This window comes from Helicoverpa zea, chromosome 26 (genome assembly GCF_022581195.2).
Source record: "Helicoverpa zea isolate HzStark_Cry1AcR chromosome 26, ilHelZeax1.1, whole genome shotgun sequence".
Taxonomy (NCBI): Eukaryota; Metazoa; Arthropoda; class Insecta; order Lepidoptera; family Noctuidae; genus Helicoverpa; species Helicoverpa zea.
Window position 1 is genome coordinate 5621528 of NC_061477.1, and position 17657 is coordinate 5639184.

Sequence of the window (17657 nt, forward strand, 5' to 3'; positions counted from 1 at the left end):
AGATAGCTCATTTATATCGAGGAAGGCCATGGGCTATATACCTATGGTTTATCCGTGTAGTTGCTGGCTTCAGCCAGCAGTGTAAAGTACAGGTAGTTATGAATAATGCACCTGAAATTCCTATTGCACCAAACTTCAATAAAAGAAAACATAATTTGCTAGTCGAAAACTTCCTGCCTTCGCTGTAAGAATGCTTTATTTCCGCGTAGAACATCTCAAGTCTGGACTGAAAGCAATTTTGTACAAAGTTGAACACAGACACCGTTTATAAGCCCTGTAGTGCTTCTACTTTATTTCTCTATGAAGACATTACTGAAACGATTTATCTTGTAGGAAATAAGCACGTCATTATTGCACCGTTTTTAGAGTTCCTTAGTTCCGTTAACCGAAGCGTCTGTAAACAGATGTCGTCGTCTCAACAACCAACGATCTGCATTCTGAAATAATAATAGTCACCTCTTCTCATAAAGACTAGAAAAAAATGCTGGTTCATGACAAATTGGCGGCTTTAGACTACCAAGTCCAGGTTTCCTCGATGACGTATTCCTTAGACAGACTTAGAAAGTATACATATGTAAAGTACGTTGATTAAGTATAAGTTTTAAAAAGACTACATTAATACTTAATTGAAAAAAGGACCACTAAACCACAGAAACTAGACAGGATCAAAGTTTATTTTCTTAATCAAAAAAGACTGTCAAGAAAATTTTTCGGTCCAATACGGAACCTCCTTTATTTTATCAAAACACACTCTTAGCAATAGTTTTAGTTTATTTGTCCAGGTAACTGAGTGCTCATAGACGGGAATAACGCTTTACCTGGTAGATAATATAACTGCTAGCTAAGTTTGTATCCCGGCTTGGTCCGCAGGGAAACTTTAGTTACTGAAGTAGGAATTATAGGATGTGGCATTATTAGGCTGCTTTATGTATTAAGCTCAATGTTTTGACTTCAGTTTTGAGGTACAAAGTGCTTTTGAGTGTTTACAGGTGAATTTTGGAAAGGATTAGATTGAAAGCAGATTAAAAGTTCTGAGAACTTATGTAATACAGCTGTATACATAAAAGGCCTACGACGGAACACGACGGTTTTTAGTCAGTAAGTCTGACACTCCCAGCGGGAGGGGTCATTTGATGATTTTTGACGTCGTTAAAAATAAAATAAAATGAGCTTTTATGGTACGCGGTCTCAGCCCTACAGTAATAAAATAGAATGTCGCGTTCTTATTTTAATTTTATATTTAATTAGTTTCTGCCAAAAGTTTCAGCCGGCTTCCTCCTTATTAAATGGACTATCTGATAACGAAAGATTGTTTTAATCCGACCAGCAGTTCGAAAAAAATCTTTACTTTAGTTTATAAATAGATGGAGAGCATACCTACCTGTCTTTGTAAAAAATAATAGGTTCTTACACTCAAGTGCATATAATATACGAGCTTCGCTAGCAACAAAGAAAGTAAGTAAACTTTAAATTGAATATTTGCCCTTCATAAATCAAGGATTCACCTTTTGCAAGTGTAATCCTAACCAAATTGACTGGAATGATAAGACTCATACTTCTCGTCTAAACTCGTTTTAAAAAGTCAAGTCGGACTTAATGTAGTGGAAACTCATTGCTGAAAACACATGAGATTGCCATTGTAGTAAATTGAATTTGTTTTTGACGGGCAGATTTTTAGATTATTATTGGATATAATATGAGCATTGAGTATTGAGCAAGCGTGAAGCGTGTGTGAGAGGAGGCCTGTGCCCAGCATTGGGACGATAAAAAGGCTGTAACAGTAAAACTGTTAATAACTTTAAAGTTCTATCCTACTTATATTATAAATGTGAAAGTTTGTGAGAATGTATGGATGTATGTTTGTTATTCAATCACGCAAAAACGGCTGGACCGATTTGATTGAAATTTGGTATGTAGATAGGTGATACCCTGGATTGACACATAGGCTACTTTTTATCACCACACCACGCGGGCGAAGCCGCTGGCGGAAGCTAGTATTTACATATGTATATGTTAATGTTATAAATAACTTATATCGTTAAGAGCCTTTAAAAGCTAACCAGTAAAACAATATAAAAGAAAGTAACTAAAACGTTTCGAAGCTCGATGTCGATACTAGAGTTGTGGTACAACATCGATAGAGTTTTAATTAAACCGCCACGTTCACTCGAGACATATAACTTGGACATACACTTTAATGTTTGTGCTCATAAAACCTTTAGTTTTCATCTCTAGATATTAAGTTTCGTCGTTTTTAATAACATTTTTATGTTTCACGTTGAACGAGTTTCGTCAGATTTTTCTATTAAATGTTGGGAGCAATCATTGGTGTTGTCAAAATAATGATAAGAAATGTTGGGGCAATGATTGGTGTTTTGAAAATAATGTGAGTGTTGTTGTAGTTATGTGAAATATATTAAAAAAGAAGGATATGTGTGTAATATACAGAGCAGTTTTAAGAAGAGTTCGTTTTAAGAAAAAATATAAATAACGAAAACTGCATCTTGAACGTTTTGATTTTTTTAGTACCTATTTTCAGAATGTTCAGTGCCTAATAACTAAGTGTTCCCACTGACAGTAAGTGCCTACACCAAACCTCAGATTTCCTCAAAAAATCACCAGAAAAAAATGATATCAGTTCATACAAAATTTTCCTCGTAACTTAACAATCCCAACACGTTTCGGATCCTCCACGGAACTTAATACGACTATCGAGAACACTCACTCGATTCCTATAATCGGTTCCCTAATCGATTGCAATCGTTCGGTTTTTTAAGTCACGTAGTAACGTTTGTAAGACGTTACAACGTCGTCACGATATTTTCATATTAGGAACACTGCAAATACGTGTTCGACATTTGAAAATGGTGGGTATGTTTGAGGTCATGGGTTAATTTTTGTTCTTGTGTGCATAAGAATGACTAAATGAAGAATATTTTTTCAGAAGACTATTTTCAAAAAAACAAGGGTAGCTATTAGTAGCAACTGATAGCAGAAGGTGGCAACTCAAGATATTAGGCCCCCCTAATATAATGACAACCCCCCTAATATAGTGACAACCATTGACTGATTTACACTTATACTTTGGCACACCTATTTACTCTAATTATAATTATTATATGTTAAACTCTAGGATAAGATTTTAGCTTTAAACTTTATTGTCTAGTCAACAGACGGTTTGTCTATACCTAGGCAGCTTACGTGACCGTCCTTTTCCAATATTAAAGTCCAGGTGTCCAGTCTCATCTAACCTACATACCTGAGTGGATGTAATTTGTAATTGGATAGAGCTGGGAAATTCCAGTATCTAGACTTCGCTTGCCTTATTTTCATACCTTCCTTAATTTTGAAATTCTCATTTTGAACTCTCAATTTTGCAAAATAGGGTAACCTTTACCCTCCTCCGCTTTTTGAATCAATTTAATAGGACATTATTTCTAGGAAATCATTTGAACTACTCGAAAAACTAAAGTATCAAGTTGACAACACAAAATTCCCAACATTATACTGAAAATAATTTCCCCGAATCTTTCCATTTACCTAACAACCTATCGGGAATACATTAATTTCATTTCAGTTGTCAGTAAAGTAAAATCTACGTAACAATACTCCATTAAAAGGACATTCTATCAGGCCCTAATAACATTAGTTAGAGGGTACAGTGAACCTTTGAAACAAAAAGGGACCTTTCTACGAAGCATAGAATTACATGGCTATTTACACGGAGTGAGGAAAGAACGGAGATGCCATAATGCAGGTAGGTCGGACACTTTCTAGGTCAAAAACGTACGGTGAGAATGACTTAAAAAAAGAGTTACAAGTGAAATAACGAAGCGTTCGGGTTCTTTGAGACATCTGTCAACGATTTTTGGTATTACAAAATATGGTCGGGTCCAAAGGCGTATAAGGGCGAAAACAGTAACGTTCCTCGTTCCTCGAATACCTGGGGCCCGACTTGACTTTGACTTTGACTTTGATCGCAATAGCAGGTTTTAACCATATCGGGCATTCTACTACTAATATAAGACCAATCGTATTCCAACTACATTCGAATGGTTTGCGATTGGTCTGCTATTTTGGTGCTTTTGGTCTATATGGTAGTTTGCTCTACAATCATATTGCAATCATAAATAATTTGTAGGCAAAATGATTCATTATTGAATGACAGAAAAGGATAAAAACGTTTATTTCCAAGAAAAAATAGCGGAATGCCACATACGCTTCAATCGTAATTGAGTCGGGATTGGATCTCAGTCGAACGTGAATCGTATGTCGCTTAAGTAAAATTAGGAGAATCGGGCACCTGCATTTTGGCGCGTTATTTTCTTAGGTGATTTTCCGTTATGGCACCTCCGCTAGTCATTTTGTTCTCCTATTTGGTACACCACCACCTATATAACACAAAGGGCCACTTAAAAGGCTTTAAATAAGATTTTAGATATTAAAAGGTATCCAATTCGGTGTTGCGAGTTGTTCAATTGAATTTTGAACGGTTGAGACAATGTAAAGGATTTTTTATGAACTAAATCTTGTAACTTATCAGTTGGTGGTTTGGAAAGGAAATTACCGGTATTTTTATTAAAGTTAACTTTGAACATGCGTATCATAATCCGTATTTCTGTGCTTGAATGAGAAAGTAACCTCTTGGTTGTGTTATGCGATGACATTCAAATTGATGTTTCACACAGAGGTAGTTAAAACCTGGAGGTTTAGTACTTACTACTTATTTTTATCAGAATGTGGAATATGTAGTTCCACGGGAAAGCTTGCAGTCCTATAAATAATATCTTAAAAGATATATGGATATACATTGAGGAATATCGATGCACATTGAAAGACGGTTTAAGCGAGACTGATTTATTATTTGTGTACCCACATCACTATAATATATTACATTTCCTCCCTCACGAGAAATATGACAAAAAGTAATTAAGTATAACAGTTAACAATGCCAGTTGCTACCAATACTACTTACTACAACAATAAGAAGAATCCTACACTTACATTCTACTCAACTGGTAACTATGTAATCTTAGTTGACAGGGTATCACATCACTAGAATATATATTTACTTATTAAAATTACAAAACTATAGTAACATTACTATAATTCTTATTCTTAAACAATATAGGTATCTTAATAACTACAAACACGGTCTCACTGCACATGATTATCGATAATATTTTTGTGATTCCTATTTCTAGGTTTATTGTTAACCCAATCCCCAGAAATGGACTCATGTATGACGGGCGGCTCCTCTGAGGTCTTGGGTGATAACGTCACCGGTGAATTAGGTGCAGATTCCCAAGTGTCATTGTCAGTATTCACTGTTTCAGTATCGATATCTGTGATCATAGGATTTGAGGAACGTGTGTGTTTACGTAATGGCACGATTTGATCTATATGTTTTCTATATTCCCCCTGGTCCGATTTTACCCTATATGTCACAGCTCCGGTGCGCTCAGCGATTTGTCCTTCCATCCACTTGGGATTGTTTCGCGAGTAATCTCGAAACAACACTCGTTCACCAGGTTGTACCTCTCTATACATACCTCGTGCATGTTCTACTTGCTTGGCCTGCGCCGCCTCGACCGTATCTGCAGTACTAGCACGCAGCAAGTCCAAGCGCATGCGCAACCTCCGTCCTAGCAGTGCCACAGATGGTTCACGCTGTGTGCTTGAATGTGTACTATTTCTATATATTAAAAGAAAATTGTTTATTGCTCGCTCGATATTCTGACCTTCAGAAGCAGCTTTTTTTATAACTTTCTTGACTGTCTTCACGGCGTTCTCGGCAGCGCCGTTGCTCGATGGATGATACGGAGCTATGAGAATGTGTTTAATCCCGTTACGGGTTAAAAATAACTCAAATTCCTCCGATCGAAATGGTGGTCCCCCATCACTCACCAAACACTTTGGCAGTCCAAATCGAGAGAAGCATTCTCTTAGTTTGTTTGTTACTAACTTGGCCGATGTACCGGTCCCCATCAGAAATACTTCGATCCACTTAGAGTGCGAGTCCAGTATTAAAAAGTAATATTTACCTTGGTACTGTAGGAAATCTACATGAAGTCTCGTCCAAGGTTCTGATGGCCATACATACGGTACAGGAGTGTGTCTCGGTGGCGCGTCCAACTGCGCCCGGCACGCGGCGCAAGCGGCGGCGCGCGCCTCGATGTCGCTGTCGAGGCGCGGCCACCACACGTAGTTGCGCGCGATGCTCTTCATGCGCACGACGCCCACGTGCCCCGCGTGCACCTCCTCCAGTATCTGCGCACGCAGCCGCTCAGGCACCACAATCCTGTATCCCCAAACTATGCACCCGTGATCTATGTGTAGATTTTCACGTCGATGAAAATATGCTTTCTCATCTTCAGAATCACCTATAAGAGGCCATCCTCCACTCATTATATAACCGTACACTTTACATAAAATTTTGTCTTCCTTTGTCGCTTGTGCTACATCTTTGTGACTAAGAGGGAAATTGTCCTCAACAAAATGTAAATATGCCGCGTCGTCTTGATCCTCTGCCTTCGTTTTTGCTAAAGGTAATCGTGATAACCCATCAGCATTGCTATTCTTTTCAGAGCTGACGAATACAATGTTAAAATCGTAAGCTGCGAGCCGTACCGCGTATCTCTGCAAGCGGCTGGCTGCTGTTTGTGGAATACCCTTCTTAGGTCCGAATATATAACTAAGAGCTTTGTGATCACTCTTAAGAGTAAAATGCCTACCAAAAAGATACTGATGGTGTCTCGTGACTCCATACACAATGGCCAGCGCCTCCTTGTCCACCTGGCTGTACCGCCGCTCAGCGTCATTGAGCGTGCGCGAGGCACAGCACACAAGGCGCTCGCTGCCGTCGGGGTATAGCTGCGCCAGCACGGCGCCCAGGCCGTACGCGCTGCTGTCCACCGCCAACACCAGCGGGAGCGCTGGCGAGTAATGCGCCAACACTGGGTCGCTCGTCAATCTTACCTTGATTTCCTCAAATGCGGCGTTACAGCTCTCCGACCACACCCATGTCACTCCCTTTTTTAAAAGAGAGTGAAGTGGATGCAGAATTGTACTGAGGTTGGGAATAAAACGAGCATAATAATTGATAAACCCCAATAAAGCTCTTAACTGAGACACATTTTCGGGGATGGGCATTTTAGATATAGCTTTTACTTTTGATGTATCTGTATAAAGACCGTGTTTGTTGATTCGGTATCCTAAATAACAAACCTCATCTTTTAAAAATTCACATTTAGAAAACTTTATTGTTAATCCGGCATCTCTTAATCTAGACAGTACTTTCTTTAAATTTTCCAAATGATGAGATTTGTTCCTGCCACTCACACAAATATCGTCAATAAAAGCTACCACGAATTCAAGTCCACTTAATGTTTCGGTAACAATTTTTTGAAAGTTTTCGGGTAAGCATTTTAGTCCAAAAGGAGCCCTGCGATATACAAATGTCCCTACATGTGTAGTAATCGCTGTTAGCGGTTGTGAGCTCTCGGATAATTCTAGTTGCATGAAAGCATTCTTTAAGTCTAATTTACTATATTGCTCCCCGCCACTTAGCGTTGCAAACATTTCTTCAATTTTCGGCAGTGGAAAATGAACATCTTTTAATAATTTATTTACAGTCACTTTATAATCACCACATAAACGAATAGAACCGTCCGGCTTAATAATTGGCACAATAGGTGTTCCATAATCGGATCTGTCCACTCTGTAAATTATACCTTCGTCTTGTAAGCGTTTAAGTTCATTTTCCACTGGTACGCGCAGCGCAAGCGGGAGGGCACGTGACTTGCAAAATATCGGAGTGCTGTCAGTCAAGTACAATGTCAACTTATGTTTATATGTACCTATTTTGTCAGAAAATACTTCTGGAAATTCTTGTTTCAATTCCAAAACAACAGGATCTACATCTTCTTTGAGGTTAAATAGGTTTAATGATTTTAATTTAAGTTCGCGCATCCAGGTGCGTCCGATAAGCGGAGGCCCGCCGTTCTCAATAATAAACAATGTCAATATAGCATGCGCTGCTCCCGCACAGCTGACTCGCACTGAGACCCGGCCTAATGGTACTATTGCGTCACCTGTGTACGACTTTAACTTAGTGTTATCTTTTTCTATAGGTATGTTAGAAAGATGTTGATCGTAAAATATTTTCGATACTGCCGATATTTTGCTACCTGTGTCGATTTCAAACAACACTTTTTGATTTTCAACAATTAATTCACAATAATATGGGCCGTCTTTTACATTTTGGACTGTCTCACCTTCAATAACATACAATCCTTGAAACTCCTCACTTCCAGACTCCGATGAATCTGTTTCAATAAAGTTTTGATATTTTAAACCCGACCGGCACACATTCACATTTTTTTTATCACAAACTGACTTCAAGTGACCCTTTATTTTACACTTTTCACACACATACGACTTGTACCGACACCTGTGCGGTGCATGGCCTTCCCGGCCACAGCGCCAGCATCCGTCGCGTCGCGGCGGCCCGTCGTCTCGACCGGCGGCGCTGGCCTGCTTGGCCACGCTCACCCGGTGCACCCGCTCGCCCGCGTCCGCCTGGAGTCCCGCCGGTCCGGCTGCTGCCCACAGCGCGGCCGGCGCCACGGCCTTAGCCGCATGCTGCTCGGCCGCCTCCAGCGCTAGCGCCAGCCCCACCGCCTTCTTGTAGTCGAGCGTGGTCTCCGCAAATAAACGAGATCGTATCTCTTCGCTACGAAGACCAGACACGAATTGATCTCGAAGGTTCACTTCTAACTGATCCCCAAAATTGCAGTAGGTAGCCAAGTGTTTCAATTTTTGTAAAAACACATTGATCGATTCGCCTTCACCCTGCCGCCGCTGACGAAACACGTGTCGTTCTGCTATTTCCGACCTTTTGGGTTCTAGATGATTTTTCACAAGCTCCACTAATGCGGTAAATGTTTTATTTTCCGGATTGTCCGGAGCACTCAAATCACACATTAACCGGTAAGTCGGCGCACCAACATGTGTCACCAACGTGGCCACGCGTAGATTATCTTTTATATCGTTTAATAAAATAAACTGTTCCACTAAACGCACATATGCTGGCCAGTTTTCACCGCCATCCAGATCGAAAACGTGTATTTTCCCGATTGGCATCTTGATATTTTACTGATTTTAATTATAACTCGTCGCCACTGAGGAATATCGATGCACATTGAAAGACGGTTTAAGCGAGACTGATTTATTATTTGTGTACCCACATCACTATAATATATTACATACATATGTATCTACCTAAGTACTTGTACGTATTTGTTGTTTAAATCAACTTTGATCAACAAATATAGGTACAATCAAGTTTTAAACTTTAATGAATCCGTCATTGTTGAACACAATTTGTCACATGTGGCGCAAACAGCAATAATAAAAGCCTAATAGCGTAACACTAAGTACCGACAATAAATGGCGTATAACATGTCTCATAAAAATTTAATATCTGTCGCGCAAATGGCTCATTTGTCTTTGGTTTTAACATTTTATATGTTGCGTTGGTCTTGTCAACACATGTATTCAAAACTAACTTAGGGCTTAAAAGATTATGCCACAACGGCAGTGTTTTTAACCGACTTCAAAAAAGGAGGTTCTCAGTTTAACCTATAAGTGTGTCTATGTATGCTTGTGCGCGATTATCTCAAATTTGGTTGAACCGATTTTGGTGTGGTTTTCTTGCGTTGCATTTGTCAAACTAGGTTTCAGTTAGGTTATGTTAATGTATAGTATGGTTTAGTTTGGTAAGTTAAAGTCGGTTTTAATTTTTTGTAAACAGGTTTTGAAACTGAACTTGTAGGTACTTTCCTATATTTGATGGGAACTGCAGCGCAACGTGTAAACGCCTTTAAGTATAGATTATCTTCAATCACCTCACGTTTCACATTGTTCAAATAGTACTAGTTTGTTATTAACTTCGATTAATTATTTTCAATTTTATGCGAACTTATAATTTTCACTCAAAATTATCAAGGAACAGTCACAAATGTAAGAAGTACCGTGTTAAGCACGATACGGGTCCCGGGTAGTGGGCACTAATTAATTCATAGGTTTTAGGTACCTACCCTCAATTTACGCTACGGTCGACTGAGTAGTGATGATAGTGACCGACCGACCATTGAATATAACCATACAGTATGTAAACATAGAGTAAATTATACTGTATTGAGTATAACTTACCTCCTACCTACCTATTTTATATACCTACCTTCCATATTATTAGTTTTCAGCTAGAAATATACTTAGCAAGTTATCTATACTAATAGTATAAAGCTGAAGAGTTTGTTTGTTTGTTTGTTTGTTTGAACAGGAACTACTGGTCCGATTTGAAAATTTCTTTCAGTGTTAGATAGCCCATTTATCGAGGAAGGCTATAGGCTACTTTTACTTTTACTTTTTACACCGGGAAGTAGTTCCCACGGGATGCGGGTGAAACCGCTGGCAGAAGCTAGTGGCTAATACAAAACCATAACTTGGTATCTATACCTTTTTATTTTATCGTGTAAAGTCACTGCCTAAACCAGTGGTTCCCAAACTTATTTTGTCTACTGCCCACTTTGAGAATAAATGTTTTTTTAGCGCCCCCATATTTTAGGGTTCCGTACCCAAAGGGTAAAACGGGACCCTATTGTTTTCGCTCCTCTGTCCCTCCGTCCGTCCGTCTGTCACCAGGCTGTATCTCATGAACCGTGATAGTTAGAGAATTGAATTTTTCATAAATGATGTATTTCTGTTGCGGCTATAACAAAAAATACTGAAAACTAGAATAAAATAAATATTTTGGGGGGCTCCCATACAACAAACATGATTTTTTTGCTCATTTTTACTCTGGTACGGAACCCTTCGTGTGCGAGTCCGACTCGCACTTGGCCGGTTTTTCACCTATTTAAACCACCTATTTACCACTATAACTTCTTCGAAAGTGTGTCTGTTGCCTTTTTATTTGTTTGTGTCTACTTTAATTACGAAACGGAGCGACCGATTGACATTGATATGATTTAATTTTTTTCTGTATTCAATAAAATAGGACAGATATTTGAACTACGCGGAGAGAAATATAGAACCGAGTTTGAGCAATCTTTTAATTCATATTAGTTGATGTTCACAAGTTGTTGTTGCGAGTCGAGAGCTCATGCAGTCGTTGCCGAAGAGGCCTCCTAGCTAAATAAAATTACAAATAACCCCCCAGGCCTCTACTACGCAATGCCCCCATTTTCTTTCTGGGTCTCTTACAGCCCCCCTTGAGACCTGCAGCGCCCACAAGGGGGCGTTATCGCCCACTTTGGAAAACACTGGCCTAAACCTACCCACATAAGGAAACTACCAATGTGCTAAGTTACTACAACTTGAACTTGATCGATATTTCCATTCTCATAAGCCTCGTGAGTTCGCGATAATTAATCATCTAATTTTAGATGACACGTGACCTTCACACTTTGCTAATAATAAGTTAGTTGCCTACCCTCGAATAGTCAGGATTTTCACCCTACAATCACAAAAGAATCGCCATTAATCAACGGCGGATCCAGGGGGTAGGTCACAAGGTCATGACCCCCCTCCTGGGCCAGGTTCAAGACCTAAGAGGACCAATAATTGAAATGGTTAAACACGATGTTTTATGTTTTTGTTACAAGATAATTTTTATTCCGAATGAACAGGTAGATACCTACATAGTTACAGGTAGAGTAGTTTTGCTGAAGAATTCGTGCTCGCAACGCTCGCTCTCTATTCTTTATTTACTCTTTATCCGTACCCAAAAGGAGGAAACGGGACCCTGTTACTAAGAATCCGCTGTCCGGGTTGTCTACATCAGCGGTTCCCAAATGGGGTTCCGCGGAACCCTGACGTTCCGTGACAGGCCCTCAGGGGTTCCGTGGAAAATTCAAGATTTCCATATGGTAAATCGTTTCACTTTTGACAATATTAAATTATTATTCATTTTCAATTAAATTGTTTTAAATATTGCATTCCAAAATTCCATATAGGCACCATGTAGGTGGGTACCACTCGGGAGTGTAAGTCTCGTACGTTCACGACAAGTGGCGGGGGAAGGCCACGGCAGCTGATAATTTAATTCCGTTTTTTACAAATTGTAGATTAACTTAATACCTCCAGGTCTTCGGCAATCGGCAAAAGTAGGTAGCGAGTCGGCCGAAAATCACCGCATTTTTTGGGCTTATTTCATCGCCAGGATTATACGTTTTCATACATTTGACAGGACGTGAAATGACACGGCATACGAGTATTTCCAGTGGCTATTTTTTTCATGAATCAAAGTGTGACATTATTTCCAATTTTTGCACTTCCGCGAATCCGAAAATTTCGCGCTCGCTTCGCTCGCGACTCCATGTTACGTGTCTTGGTTTTATGTTCGTTTAATTGCTCAGGTATCCAACACCGAAAACATTTCGCGCTCTTCCGTCGAGGTTTCCTTTGATGTTTATTTTTTATTCCTCTGGTTCAGAAAAAGCAATAGCGGTTTCTTCGCTAGCTGCTTATTCATTTGCATTTGCTTTTTTGTGTGGATATTGTATTTTTTGAGACCTTATTAATTTACAGGGGTTTTGTTTATTTTGTGTAGGTACTTAAACTAAAAAAAATTCGCGCTCGCTCGCCTCGCACCTTTACAAACTACAAACCCAATCTATTTCTTTTTGCGTTTACTTTGTCAGTCTTCAAACTGAAAACTATTCACAAAAACACAAAGTCAAGGGCAGCTAAATTGCTTTCTGGCCCGTGTGGCAGATAGCCATGCTACGCCTCAGTATAATGAATATGTCTCTAACCATATAACCATTTGGTGCGCTACCACACGCCACGAGCCGTACTTAAGTGTATTTACGTCTTTAGTTTACTTCTTACTTAAGCTAAGGTTCCGCCGAAAAATGGTGAAACGAAAATGGTTCCGAAACCAAAAGAATTCGGGAACCGCTGGTCTACATTACATGCTGTATCTCATGCAGGGCCGTCTTAACCTATGGTGCAGGGTGTGCGAATAACCCGGGCGCCTCGATATCAGGGGCGCCGCGGGACGCCCCACCACCAGGAATTTCGGAGGAGAATTTTGAAGAAATCCCACTAGTTCAATAAGGAAGTTCCACATTATATCATGATACTGACAAAAAAGTCGCCTTCGCTTTGTTGGATTGATCATTTTGATTATTTTTAACTTTTAACATCCTCAAACTAAGTGAAAAAATTATTGAATGTAATTATTTAATATTTACTAATTTAATATTTCTGATTGTTTATTATTTTTATTGACGCACCGAATCAACGAACACAAATGGCCTCGCTCTAATCACGGTTTCTTTTTATTTGTACGTAATTCCCAGTCTGATTTGTGAGTCTTCAAACAAATAATTTAAAAAAGTTCGCGCTCGCTGCGCTCGCGCTACTTGTTATTTTGAAATGTACTTAATCAGGTGCTTTTGTGTCGTAGGCTCAAAAAATTTCGCACTCGCTTCGACTGCTTGTAAGTAACAAGCAGTCGGAAGCGCAAACTGTACAGCGCTTTTTAAAACTTATGAACTTTTTGTGTCCCAAAATTAAAAAATTTGCGCGCTCGCTTCGCTCGCCCTAATTTTTACAATGACGTTGTCCTGTCTCGACTTTCATAACTTAAATCTGGCCAACAGTTTGAGCCTACAATGATTTGGAAACATTTTTTTAAGTCCTTTACCTACCAAAAAAGTGACTTTCGTTCGAACGTTCTTATTTATATTCCTTGTAAAGTACTTCGATCAATATGTACTACTCAACAGCAACGCTTGGGTGATGATTGCACCCAGGCGCTACATGAGCTAGAGACGGCCCTGATCTCATGAACCCTTACCAAAAGTAAGACAATTGAAGTTTTCACAGAAAATGTTTTACTGTTGCTGCAATAAAAAACGTACGCGCCCTTTTCTGCGTACACAATACTTTTCAAACGTTTAGTCTTCAACCTGAAAAAATTCTCGCGCTTGCTATGATCGCGCTTTCTTGTATTTGTGCAGTATATTCGTTATACAGCAAGAAAGCGTTTTCATCTACTTTTAGTCCTTGAATTGAATAAAAATTTTAGCGCTTGCTTCGCTCGCGCTATTTTCAATTTCGTGTCTGTGATTATGTCCAAGAAATCGCGTTCGCTCAGCTCGGACCATTTTCTACATAAAAACACTTTTTTAACCTTAGTCCTCGACCTGAACAAAAATTTTCGCGGTCGCTTCGCTCGCGCTTATTGTATCTAGACACACGGCAGTGTGTCCGCCAAGTTCGAGCAAAAAAGGCGACACACCGGCCGTGGGTTATATTACACGAACCATTTCGGGCCAAATTCGACCCCCCTGTAACTCAAAATCTATTTTATTTACGCATATCAAATTTCTAGTATCTGTTGAGACCCCCTCACTTATCTAAAATACAAAATTTCATTAATATACCTATTGTAGGTCTTGAGATATTGACGTCAGAAAATCGCTATTTTTACTATACACTGATTCACTTATTCACTGACTCACTCATCAAAAACCTAGACCACTTCCAATGGTCGTATTGACTTGAAATTTGGCATGGAGGTAGGTCTTTATGTCAAGGTAAAGGGAAAAATCTGAAAATGGCCAAGTGTGAGTCGGTTTCAAAATAATGAAGGTGTTTTATACCCGGTGTAAATTTATACCCCTAAGGAACTAAAACGAACTAAATTTATCTATATTTATATAATATATCTTCGAATGGTACAAAGGTTTGTATTTATAGTTCGGCCATTCAGAGAATGCGTTCCTGACACGTCGCGATTGAACTGACGACGTAACTACATTCATTGATTATTGATATAATAATGTTGTTTTAATGCTCCTCAATTGTTAAAACGGTAAACAACCAGCAAAAATATTTTTATCGTAACTGCAACGCCATTGCAAAGTTACGTCGTCAGTTCAATCGCGACGTGTCAGGAACGCATTCTCTGAATGGCCGAACTATAGTCAAAGTAACGTAAAAATCTGAAAACGGCCAAGTGTGAATCACTTTCGAAAATAACAAATGTGTAACTTTGATCCACGAACATAATATATGATAACATGTCATGTCAGTCAGTTGGTAAATCTAGTCATAGTTAATCTAGTTCATTTCTTTGTAAGAAACATAGTGCATATTAAAAAATCTAAAAAATAGTATAAATGAGACATTTCTTTAACTAACTTCATCATAAGAAAAAAATAAAATAAACAACCTTACAAACATAAATGAAATCCCACCCAAAACAAAAATGTGAAAGACTGCCAAGTTCGATAATATGGGAATGCTTCGCCTATAAAAGAAGTGAGATCTGAATAAGTACCAAGTTCCATACACATACCTCAGTTAAAAATAGTAACTTTTTAATGATGATTACTTGGCAAGTTTTAATAGAAAATTAAATACTTGATTCATTGCGTTTAGTAGGTTTATAACAAGGTGTATGAAAACTTGCCAAGTAACATCATTAAAAAGTAACTATTTTTAACTGAGGTATGTGTATGGAACTTGGTACTTATTCAGATCTCAGAATAGAATAGAATAGAATATCATTTATTTGCATAAAACATGGTATACAAGATGGTAAGTTAAAATATAATTGAACATACATGTTTTGCTCAATACATAAGCGTGCAAATTTTACATGCATAACAATACAATAATAAGTTATCTAATCTTATGCTCTAGGAATTCCTTGACACTGTAAAAGCTATTAGTAGACAACCATTTATATAATTTGATTTTGAATAATCTTATATTTAACATTTTGAATTCATTTGGAATTTTATTATACACGCGGACACACATAAACATGCAATTTTTATTGTATTTTGCAAGTCTTGGCAAAACATCTAATGTGAGCCTGTAAGGGTCGCGACGGCTTCGAGAATGAATATCGCTGGCTCTAGTGAACAGCTCTATATGTCTTCGGACAAACAAACAAATTTCTAAAATATAAAGGGACGGCAACGGTAACAAATCAAGTTTTTTAAATATCGGCCTACAAGAGTCGTCAGGTTGAAGCCCATATATTGCTCTAATGCATTTTTTTTGAGCGACAAACGCTCTATTTTGATCAGTGCTATTACCCCATATAATTAAGCCATAACGTAGCACCGATTCCACATATGCATGATACGCAGTAGTTGACGTTTTAATGTTCGTTACGTTTTTGATCTGTTTTAGTGCATATACAAACTTATTAATTCTTTTGGAAACTGTATCAACATGTGCTTTCCAGTTGATGTCTTGATCCAAAATTACACCAAGAAATTTCGTTTGCGTTACCTCGTGTAATCTATGTATATTCATTTTAATATTAGATTTCGCATTTGATTTATTAAATTGTATATAAACGGACTTCTTTAAATTAATAGATAGGTTATTTTGTTTTAGCCATTCAATTAAACTCTCAACTACGTTATTAATTTCAGTTTCGTGGTCGGCAATTGTATTGTTTCTTTTATCAGATGTCACAATAATAGATATGTCATCGGCGAATAAAATACATTTATGATTAGTTATGTCAATTATCGAATTTATATATAATAGGAATAGAATAGGGCCTAAAACACTTCCCTGTGGGACGCCATATTTATTATAACTGATTTCAGAATAGTGTAATGTCAGATCATTATTATTATCCATTCTTGTAATGGCCACACATTGTCGTCTATTATTTAGATAAGACGATATCCATTGAAGTTAAATGCCTCTTATGCCAATTGATTCCAATTTCTGCAGCAATAAGTCATGAGAAACTAGATCGAAGGCCTTAGATAAATCAAAGAACAGTCCTGTCGTGTAATGATTACACTAGTTTACAGTACATTTGTTGCCGGGATTTTTTAAGCTGTTGTTGACTACTCATATTTAACCATATTTAAAACTATTAGTAGTTTTTTTTTATCAGCTCTAGTTTTTGAGATTCAGCTAAGTGCGGTTTTAAGAGAAAAAACGTGGATTTACCTTAAAGAATATTTGTTTAAAAATTATATTAATTGTTAAGTTCCAAAAAACTTGGCTTTAAAGCTCTTCTCTTATGTGTAGACTTTGGGAAATGGCGTATCAGAGACCAGCAATAGTCAGACATCATATTTACATCCCAGAAACCCTGATAACGTTCTTCCATGACACGTTAATCTTGATGCATACGTTCTCCCCTGCTCTTCGCTCATATCTCCTAAATTTTCTGGAAATCTGTCCAGATGACTGAAGAGGAAGTGACTTTATGCTCAAATTGCATCCCATACCTCTTATTTGTAAAAGCAGGTCTTCGACAAGTTCAACATAATTTTCATTATAATTTTTCAAAATTCAATATAATTTTTATTCTCTGAAAGTTCAGGTGAATGCTACACTCTTCGCTAAACACATGTTCTACTTCGGTTTTGCCATTTAGCTCGATTTTTGGTGTTTAAGCTGTTTATGTTCACGCTGCAAAAGTAAGAGCCGTCGAGATGATTTTTCGATTCTTTCCAAATAGTTGGTGTTTTAAGTTGAAAAGTACTTCTTTTACCACTTTTCCATAATCTTAAATATTCAACGCACGATTTACAAACACAATCAGGAGCCCAAGATTTGTCATTTTTATCTAACAACATTCCAAAATATAAAAAATA

At 38.1% G+C, this 17657-nt stretch overlaps 2 protein-coding genes across 2 annotated transcripts; both read right to left on the bottom strand.

Annotated features, from left to right (window-relative positions):
* Positions 1 to 4841: 4841 nt before the first annotated feature.
* Positions 4842 to 8171, bottom strand: LOC124643149 (uncharacterized protein K02A2.6-like). Its single transcript, XM_047182023.1, has one exon. The coding sequence runs from the start codon at positions 7969 to 7971 to the stop codon at positions 5158 to 5160; it is 2814 nt and encodes a 937-aa protein (XP_047037979.1). The 5' UTR covers positions 7972 to 8171; the 3' UTR covers positions 4842 to 5157.
* On the bottom strand, positions 8082 to 9207 carry LOC124642891. The gene is made up of 2 exons (XM_047181639.1): positions 8173 to 9207; positions 8082 to 8093 (listed from the first exon to the last, which is right to left on the bottom strand). The coding sequence occupies exons 1-2, from the start codon at positions 9142 to 9144 to the stop codon at positions 8082 to 8084; spliced, it is 984 nt and encodes a 327-aa protein (XP_047037595.1). The 5' UTR covers positions 9145 to 9207.
* Between the last annotated feature and the right edge of the window lie 8450 nt (positions 9208 to 17657).

Bases quoted from the DNA above. Each gene is read 5' to 3' on its own strand.
- LOC124643149 (XM_047182023.1), bottom strand. From the start codon at position 7,971: ATGCGCGAACTTAAATTAAAATCATTAAACCTATTTAACCTCAAAGAA.
- LOC124642891 (XM_047181639.1), bottom strand. From the start codon at position 9,144: ATGCCAATCGGGAAAATACACGTTTTCGATCTGGATGGCGGTGAAAAC.